The sequence below is a fragment of the Teleopsis dalmanni genome, chromosome X, assembly GCF_002237135.1.
Source record: "Teleopsis dalmanni isolate 2A chromosome X, ASM223713v2, whole genome shotgun sequence".
NCBI classification, from domain to species: Eukaryota; Metazoa; Arthropoda; class Insecta; order Diptera; family Diopsidae; genus Teleopsis; species Teleopsis dalmanni.
Window position 1 is genome coordinate 35119710 of NC_051848.1, and position 10252 is coordinate 35129961.

The window sequence follows — 10252 nt, forward strand, 5'->3', positions numbered from 1 at the left end:
CACATTAGTTTTCTATCAACTAATAAGAAAGATAGCTGAACAATATTCATAGATAACCATCACAGTATTAATAACCCGAGTGCAAACAAAAAGTGGAAAAAGCGTAACCGTATTCTTGGATATCAAATACTCTTGAAAGTAATAAAGTAATTCATAATAATTAAGGAGGTTCATTCAAATGAGAAAATGTTACGTTTCAAATTGATATTCATTATTCTTAGTATGTGTTACATTTTTGATTGGTCAAAAAGTACTTGGCGCCATTTGGTCTTGAAGTGCAGTGGAGAGTCCAGGGTGGGGAAAATTACATGAAAATCATTGAAATCGTTCGATCCCGTGGATGTTAACTAACTGTTTCAGACTTGCACTTTCATAAAACAAATACAATATTTATTTATGTTGGGCTTCTAGAAGTTAATCTGTCAAACTACTGATAATATAGTTCGATCAATGCATTACCTAGGTAGTTCCGGAAAACGAAACACTATAGTAATAGTCAGTACTTCAGAACTGCTGTGTCTTTTAAAGTAAATGCAATATGTTTGCCATCAGAAAGATATACTGGACTTCAATCCACACTTTTTTAAAATTACGTGAATAACTCATTAACGTAATTCAATGGATCACTGGTTACAGTGGATCACTTAAGTGATTAGAGACACTATTGAGTAAAAATGCTCTAGACTCTTGCTCGCGTTTCATCAAGTAAAAATAAAGAAGAAAGTATATTCCTAATTGAAATTACATGGATATATTTAAAAAAAAGTTTGATCAATTGATTTATATGAAAATGTAGAAAACTGGAAACTCCTGTTAATGGTATTTAGAACAAAGTCGCTAATAATGAATTGTTATCATAACGGAATCGCACTTATTTAAGCATACAGAAATTCTAAGAGCCATCTGAATAAAGTACACAATAAAACCGTAAACAATAATGGTCTATTGATGTAATCGGATGCCACCGGAATTTTATCTCTATTAGGCTATATATAAAATTTATATAATTTTAGACATATATAATTTTAGACATATATTTATATAACTATATATAATATTAAACTATTTTACATAAGTACAATTGAAATAAAGTTTTATTTAGTTTATTTAACTAAGGAGGCAAACTTCATGTAATATATATATTGAATAAATCAAATATAAAAACAAAAATCCGTAAAAGTTGTAATTGTTTTCGCATACAAACGAAATCAAATATTTAATATATATTTTCGATGATCAAAGCGTTTTATATAAAAGCTTGAAATGGATCAAGAAGCCCCTGGAACTTCTGCTACTCCTGCCGGTACCACAACAACTACCATCGCTGTTGTAAATACTGCAGGTGGTGTTCCCACTACTGCAACCACTGCTACTGCTGCAACCGGCACACCTGCTCCAGCTACTGGAGAAGCAGCAGCTGGAGATGGTGCGGCTGCTGGTGCGGCAGCTGGTGCAGCTGCTGGTGAAGGTGGTGAGGCTAAGGAAGGTGAGGAACAAAAAGATAAAGACAAGGAAGAAGGAGAAGAAGGTGAAGCTAAACCTTTAACTCGTCGAGGTCGGTTTTTAGTTCACATAAGAAATTTTAACTTAATAATATAATAGCAATTTTTGTATAGAACGTTTCCGGAATATCCAGGCTAAGAAAAGTAAGTTCGAAAAGTTAATGGTAGAGTAAGAGTTACATTTTATATAATTTCATTTAGCAAAAGATTATAATATTTCTAAACTATTATAATACTAAACTCAATCACCTCCAAGTCTTCTCCAAATTAACATTGATGCGCTAAAGATTACTTGATTTGTCAATTGAAGGCGCCTCACGGAAATGTTTTTAAGGATAAAAAAAAAGTTTTGAAGTAGAATATATTCGAGAATTAAATCAAATCTTGCCTAAAATTTTAGTTTGTTCAAGTTTTTATTAAAATACATATTTTTACGTATATTAACGATTTTCCACTGAAGAGATTAATTCTTTTCATTAGTGATGAGCAAAACTAGTTATGAAAAAAATAAAATCATTTTTTTGCTATCTTATTTTGCATTTTTGATGTTATCAAACTACATCTTTAAGTTTTTTTTAATCTTTTCTACAAGAGCACTTCATTTTCTTATGAATTTCCTTTTTAGAAAATTAACAAACTTCACTTTAATCGCGTAGCCGTTTCCACCTCATCTGCATCAAATTGCTACCTTTTGCAGGTAGAGATCAGAACTAAAAATACCGGAATATCTTGATTAGAATATTTTGTAGTTTTGCACTTAAAGATCACGATTATATATAACAAAGTATTGATTTGATTAGAACGCTGTTCTTCGAAAATCGATTAAGATTCTACGTGGTTCACATTCATTCAATCATTTTTCGCACAAAAGCTGACCCTAACATAAATTCAAGATTAATTCGAAAAATGTGGCGTTCTTAAAAGTTGCTGTTCCATTGAATTACACAGAAGTTTTATCATAAAATATATTGGAAACCATGTAGTCATTTCTTCTTTTATTACTTTGTATTACCCATTCTAAATATGTAGACCTTTGAAATTATTTCGGTATGATTTATTTTTTTAGTTGTGTTATGTGCCTGAAGTATATATGACACATAACCTATAATTTTTTATATTTTTTTTTTTTTTACTATGATGGGTAAGTTCTTCATGCAAGAAACGAATAAAATTATATGGGAATAGTATGTAAAATATTCAATACCAATCAAAATAGAGGCTATCAAAGAAAAATATATCCTAAGAGAACAAGGGATTAGCCTACAAAGGTTGATTACTTGCAGAATTAGTCGAAATACAGAGTATCGTTAAACAAAAGAATTGTGATACTCCAGTTAAAATTATAAAGCTTTTACTTAGCTTGTTATCTAATTGGTGAAAGTACAAAACCACTTTTCATCTATAAAGAAAATTAAATTAGGTATCCCACTATGTTCTCTATTGCCTTTTTTATTGTGTAAATTATACACAGTAGACTTAGTTTTAGGACTTATAAGCTAATTTCCGCTATTTGCTGACGATAGCTGCATTAAGCATAAGATGAAAAGATACTACCAAAGGTGGGAAATTAAAGTAAACTCTAAAAAACAAAAGTTATTTTCATTTCAAGACGTACGAATTATAACTGAAAAAAGATAAAGGTCAATATTGTGAAAATAGAATAGGGAAATAAAATAAAATAAAATACTAAGGTTTTCATTTTACTCTTGTCTAAAAAATATAAAGTCAGAAAACTGAGTCCAAAAACATCGAGAGTATAATTCTAGATGCTCAGAATCCATTAATACAAAAAGAGTGGAGTGCAAAAAAAAAACTATGCTTTATTAGCTAATAATGAGACGTTAACTGTACTGTATGATTGTATGTCCTATAACAATGCTGCTACATCCATCATCAAAAAATTCTTAAAATTATTAAAATATTGTATCGAGAAGTATGCAAATTCCTTATGGTTTATTAGAAATGAAAATAAACACCAGAAGACTTCAGAGTCCAGGGTGTGGAAAATTACATGAAAGTCATTGAAATCGTTCGATCTTATGGATGTTAACTAACTATTTCAGACTTGCACTTTCATAAAACAAATACAATATTTATTTATGTTGGGCTTCTAGAAGTTAAATTGTGAAACTACTGATAATATAGTTCGATCAACGTATTACCTAGGTAGTTCCGGAAAACGAAACACTATAGTAATAGTCAGTACTTCAGAACTGCTGTGTCTTTTAAATTAAATGCAATATGTTTGCCATCAGAAAGATATACTGGACTTCAAAACACACTTTTTTAAAATTACGTGAATAACTCATTAACGTAATTCAATGGATCACTGCTTACAGTGGAGCACCCATGTGGTCAGCGACACTATTGAGTACAAGTGCTTTACACACTAACTGGCATTTCATTAAGCAAATAATCAGAAGAGTATCAAAGAGAAATATATCCAAAAACAGAAGAACACATCACTTTCCGCAGTTGCATTTCTTTAGAACAAAATATCCTATATATGGTACACTATTACAATTGAAACCAAAAAACACTAAAGGTAAATGCTATAATATTATAAAAATGAAATAATTGAAAGAGCATAAAAAATATACAAATAATATGTATTTTATCGTAAAATATGTGTGTAAAAAAAAAAAAATAATTGCAATGATTGGTTAATATTACATATAACATGATAAATAAATTTTAGTAAATTTAAGTCAAATGAATAGCATTATAGTATAATAATATCCTCACCACAAAACAAATATGGGGTGTGGTGAGGGTTCGTCTCCCATATATAATACTTGCACAATAGCTTATTATTTCATAATGATAATCCGTTTAATTAAGTGATATGTCTTTATCAAAGACATTTTATCTATGTGAGATAATTAATTGCATAAAATAATAAATGCATAATTAAATGAAAGAAGCATCAATGGAAACGACAAATCATTGCAATTGCACTTAAATGGAAGACTGCACTTCATTTTATAAAATAAAACTTCATAATCACTTTTTCTCAAGCGACAATGATGACAAGCGACAATACCATTAAATGAGTAATAATTTCACTAATTGCAATTTTGCATCGAGTATTGATGCAACACCTTTTCAACTACTATGGTATGTTGTCGCTTGTTCCGACGGGTTGAGTTTCCCAAGACACATATCGATATCTACGTCGATATCGCTACCGATATCGGTAGCAGCGTAATTCGTCTGTGTAATTAAAATTAGTGTTCAAATAAGCAATTCATCTAAACATAAACCTCAAAAGTGATAGGTATGAGTTGTTGGGCGAAACATAGTATGCTTTCCAGGTGCGGATGTATGTGCAGCATTTGAAATTTTAATGAATTAAAATATCAATTTTGGTGTAACACCAAAACTGACAGCCGCTTAACAGCTCCACATATGGTGGTACTATATGCGTATGCGCTTCAATGCCGATGCGTCAATACGTGTGCAAAAGTGGCGGCCACGACCAACTATTATTAGTGACAAAACATAAGCCTGACGTTGGTTACAGTCGATAACTGACAGTCGACGAAAGTGTCAACCAACACAACAGAAGCTACGAACATTTTAACAAATTATGAATTAATTGTCACCGCGGTTAATAAAATCAATCAAAGTGTTAATTTAAATTCAAAATGCTACTGTGAACTATGAGCTAGACGACGCTGTCGATGACGGTGTGTATGACGGTGTATATGTACGGTATGAACGGTATGAACGATATGTACGGTATGAACGGTATGAACGGCATGAACGATATGAACGATATGAACGGTATGAACGGTTTGAACGGCATGAACGCTTTTGTTAAAGTTGACAGAGCACAGTAGACCGCAAGGCATTACACAGCACAACACAAATCACAGCTCAATACGTCATAACTTTGAGCTTTTGTTTATGTTGACTGTAGAGCGCAGCATGTCGACCAGGCAGGCTGTATGAGGTATACGGTGTATGCTATACGGTCTGGCAAGCGTTCGCCCGTGGCGCAATGATTTAAATGTAATTAATCAAATTTTAGTTGCTGTTACTGTTACTGTTGTTCATAGGTGAATTTCCAATGATTTTAAACATTTGACAGTTGATTTATTAATTTATTTAATTTTAAATTACAATTAACAACTTTAATGACACGAACATGAAAGCAATTCGTTGTAGTGAACAGAAATGAAAATGTATGAGTAACGAGCTGGAAATTTTAAATGAGGTTTTATTGTAATGGGAAAGACTAAATGAGAAAATATTATTGCTAATTATTAGGAACGTTATTTATAGAAACTGTGAAAATAAACACTATAATGAGCAAATTAAAATATTTTGCTATTAAGTTCCTTTACGCTGTAAATAATACTTCATCAAATTTGATTGAGGATTGATTCCCATTTGGTTTCGTCTTCAATAGAAATTAAATCATATTATTCTTACTTTTCACAACAGCCGTTTATCTTATCAAAATGATATTTGTCGCATGGTTGATGGCAGCAGAGTGTACCCAAATCATCTAAGATTTTCCATTGCTATGGTATAAGATCATAAATTGCTTTACTTATGTGCTCGGCTTAATTTAGACTATAAATTAATTTTGTAGTTGCAATATCTACTATATTGTCCTGAATATGACAATGTATAGATATACTCGAATTCCCTTTTGATTTACTTATCCTGGTATGCATTATATTTAGGACTTGTAATAACAATATCTATTTTTTAAAATAAGTTTCTTGAAGTTTTTAACTTCAAATTCCGTTCTAATTACTGGACTTAGTAATACTTAGTCTTAGAACTTATATTCTAGTTACGATATCCATTTTCTAAAAAAAGGATCTATAGATTTATTGCATTGACAACTTCAAATTCCGTTTTAATTACTGGACTCAGTAATACTTAGTCTTAGGACTTGTATTCTAGTTATGATATCCATTTTCTAAAATAAGGATCTAAAGATTTATTGCATTGACAACTTCAAATTCCGTTTTAATTACTGGACTCAGTAATACTTAGTCTTAGGACTTGTATTGTAGTAACGATACCCGTTTTCTAAAATAAAGATCTAAAGATTTATTGTATTGGCAACTCCAAATTCTGTTTTAATTTACTGTATTTCGCGAACCTTGCGTTTTTATTTGTATTGTAGTTATAATATCCTCACTTTTAAAAAAAACGTTTTAAGTCATTATTTTTACACACCTCCCCACTCCATTCTTATTCACTGAATCCACAAATCTTTGGGCTCTGTATTATAATGTAGTAGCAATACCCGTTTTCTTAAAATAGCTTTTAAAAACGATGTATTATAGTTGTTTCCAAATTCCGTTTTTTTTAAGTAAACCCGATAAGACAATGTCATAGAATTTTTATTGTAATAACAATATTAATTTTTTAGAGTAAGTTTCTTCAATTTCATTGTATTGGCAACTCCGAATTTAAATTGTATTGTAGTTAACATACAATATCCATATTGTTGAATGAACTTGTCTAATCATCATTTTTAGGTTCAGACTTAAACTTAGACAATTTTATAATTACAATATACACTTTTTTAGAAAGGTTTTTAATACCTCATTCTAAAGGCAACTTCAAATATCGTTTTTATACATTTTTTTCATTTTTCTTTGTATTCCTACTTCAAGTCATATCTCTAAGAATTCAGTTCTCATCGACAAACCTCAGATTAAAATTTGGTAAAGTTCAAATTTTTTTCATCTATCTAGAATTCGATTATTCAGGTGCTTAAATGTATCGTTATATACTTCATTTGCGTAAATTCGCCTAACTAGAATTTATCTTGCTAACGTTATTGGCTCAACTTCGCCTAACTAGAATTTATCTTGCTAACATTATTGGCTCAACTTATGCCACATTCGATCGCATATATGTAAAGTGTTTTGCAATGGTAAAGCTTTATTCTTCGATTCTAGTGGTTATAATATTACTGTTTTTATTATAACTACTTTTATTCAGAACTCGTTAATTTTTATATCAATGCAGTGTAATGTTTTTTCTCAGAATCCCCTCCCGTAATTAGGACTTAAATCTGGCTATTAGATAAGTACTATCCACATATGTTAGTAGTTACCACATCCGACATCGGTTGATCGGACGTTGGATATGATATCCTTTAGACAATTTGTTTATTATAAGTTAAGGCCATTTCTTAAATACCAGATAACTTTAGTCTTATATTAAAATTGCATACATTTTTTTATTAACAACATTATTGTCCATAACACTTACCAGAACAAGCAGAAGCTGAAGGTGGAGAGGCTACTGGAGAAGATGGGTAAGACCAAAGTACAAATACATAATAATATACTTTCTTTTGTATTTCTTTGCGAATAAATTACAATATCCAAATCCGTTATAATTTTAGAAGTAAGACACTCGAAAAAGAACGCTTCGCTGTAGAGCGTTATGCTGTAATTAAGTTTGTCGAAATGCCAGAATCTATGGAGGAGATGATTATTCAGTTAGCTAATGAAGCTTTGGACAATTTTCATTTGGAACATGAAATAGCAGCCGCTATGCGCTTTGAATTGGATGACCGCTACGGCAAAGCCTGGCATGTCATTGTTGGAACCAAATTTGGAGCTTATTGTACACATGAATCTAATCGCGTTATATATTTTTACCTCGGTCAAATGGCATTTTTTATCTTTAAAATGGAATAAATCACATATTATTATTTATTTCTATTTTAGAAAATTTTAAATTATAAAATATATAAAAATTATTGTTAAATTCAAGTCAATAACTGATTGTTACTAATAAATTATAAATAATTTTGAAAGTATGTATATTTTAATAGATGTGGGAACATAATAAAAACTATTCAAATATTCAAGATGTCGCACTTTATCCTTGACGGATGAAAAGTTTTGGCATACTAAGTACGAAGACATGTACTGAAATGTAAACGAATGATACCTATATAGAACTGAACGAATATATATGTTCAAGCATTGGTATAAATCGTGTCTAATGATGTTGACTTTGTTCTGCTGAAAATAAGAACAAGTATCGAACAGGTTATTGCTTTAGTATATATATCAGTAAGATATAACAGATATCTCAATTTCTATCTCTGTTAAGAAGATATCTCTTCTTCATAAATGAAAAGTCTACGTATAAAACCAAATATCAAATGGGACGAAAAAGTATCAGTGGAAACTTGGAAAAACGTATTATACAAACTTCCAGAAGATTGTATTAATATATGCAGTATCTCACTGATTCTCTATTTATTATCTCACTGATTTACTACGGAATCAAAAGATTAATGAGCTAAATGAATAGCAACTGGTAAAAGCCATTCAAAGTGATCAAAATAGCAAAAAAGTGATCAAAATAGCACTTGGCATAGTATTCATCGAAAACCTTGACAAAGGATAAACTATCAATAACGCATATTATGTACAGCTATTGATGCGTTCGAAGGACAAACTCGCCAGAATATTAACCTAAATGAAAAAGAAAATAGTACTCTTTTGTCTAAGCAATGTACCATATTACAGGTCGTTAGTTATAATAGCGAAATGGCAGGAGTCACACTTTAAGTGGCTTCTGCATGCACTTTTTAGCTCCCATCAACTATGATCTGTTTCCAGACCTTAAAAAAAAAAGCTCTAAGGAAAATGATATATGTTCAATGAAAAAGTCATAGACAAAAGAAACGCTTTGACCTCAAACCAAAGATAAGCCTTTTTACAAGAGACGTATCGATATGTTAGAGAATCGCTGGATTGATGTTATTGCTCTTGAAAAAATCTATAATGATAAATAAAGTCGAATATTTCGTTTCAGCTGATGGTTACTTACATATTTGTAACAATATTTTGTTACATAGGACAGTTACAAGTTAACTATACTAAAAAATACTTATTTTAAGTAACTATACTTATGTATAATTGAGTTAAAAGGAATATAAAAGTTCATGCCCAATGAACATGTAATTAAGAGATTATATGGTCTTGGTAAAAGAAGGATGCCCCTTCATATATCATAAATATGACAGAGAAATAGTAGTTAAACAAATAATAAATAAAAACGTAAGTCTTTTCTTTGATATATGGTGGGGTCTTTAATCTAAGAATGTCATGCCTTTAACATAACTGCAAGGTCAAGTATTAGAAATACTTTATGTCTTATGCTCGTATTTTATTAAGAATTTTCTCAATGAAGCCTTCCATAGTATATAATAAATGAATGCTACATATTTTTCAAGTCTATTACTTTCACAATTCAGAAGATTCATATCTTCAATAAAATTAACTACAAAGTACTTTACATATCAAGTAACATATACATAGGAATTCAAACTAATTTGTTAGTTTTAATAGTTGTAATTACTATTAAATATTAAGTATTTCAATTATTTTCATTGAGTTCGAATACTTCATTTGCTGTTCATCTGACACAAAGCCCAATTCGGAGCACTTCATTGCAATCGATATTTTTGGAATAATTCCATTCATGCCCAGGCCAACTTATTTGTATTCAGGCTAATTATTGGTAAAACCTCACACAACATATGCTGGCTTTATTAAAATTCTAATGAAATTATTTATGTATTGAGTCGATAATTATTTAATCACCACCAATTTTCATATTTGCATAATTAGTTAATTAGCGAAAATATCATAGGAATAAAAAAAAACCAAAAAAAACATTTAAGTAACACAACGAAATATTTAAATTCGTATTTTATTTATTTTAATTTAAGCAAATTCTATTCACATCCA

At 30.2% G+C, this 10252-nt stretch overlaps 1 protein-coding gene across 1 annotated transcript; it reads left to right on the top strand.

The window, feature by feature from the left end:
• Window positions 1-1156: 1156 nt before the first annotated feature.
• LOC119688306 lies at window positions 1157-8182 on the top strand. The gene is made up of 4 exons (XM_038102985.1): window positions 1157-1555; window positions 1617-1646; window positions 7752-7794; window positions 7885-8182. The coding sequence occupies exons 1-4, from the start codon at window positions 1264-1266 to the stop codon at window positions 8180-8182; spliced, it is 663 nt and encodes a 220-aa protein (XP_037958913.1). The 5' UTR covers window positions 1157-1263.
• The last annotated feature ends 2070 nt before the right edge of the window (window positions 8183-10252 follow it).

Bases quoted from the DNA above. Each gene is read 5' to 3' on its own strand.
- LOC119688306 (XM_038102985.1), top strand. From the start codon at position 1,264: ATGGATCAAGAAGCCCCTGGAACTTCTGCTACTCCTGCCGGTACCACA. The intron at 1,556-1,616 runs GTCGGTTTTTAG...ATTTTTGTATAG, and splicing joins TAAACCTTTAACTCGTCGAG to AACGTTTCCGGAATATCCAG. The intron at 1,647-7,751 runs GTAAGTTCGAAA...AACACTTACCAG, and splicing joins GAATATCCAGGCTAAGAAAA to AACAAGCAGAAGCTGAAGGT.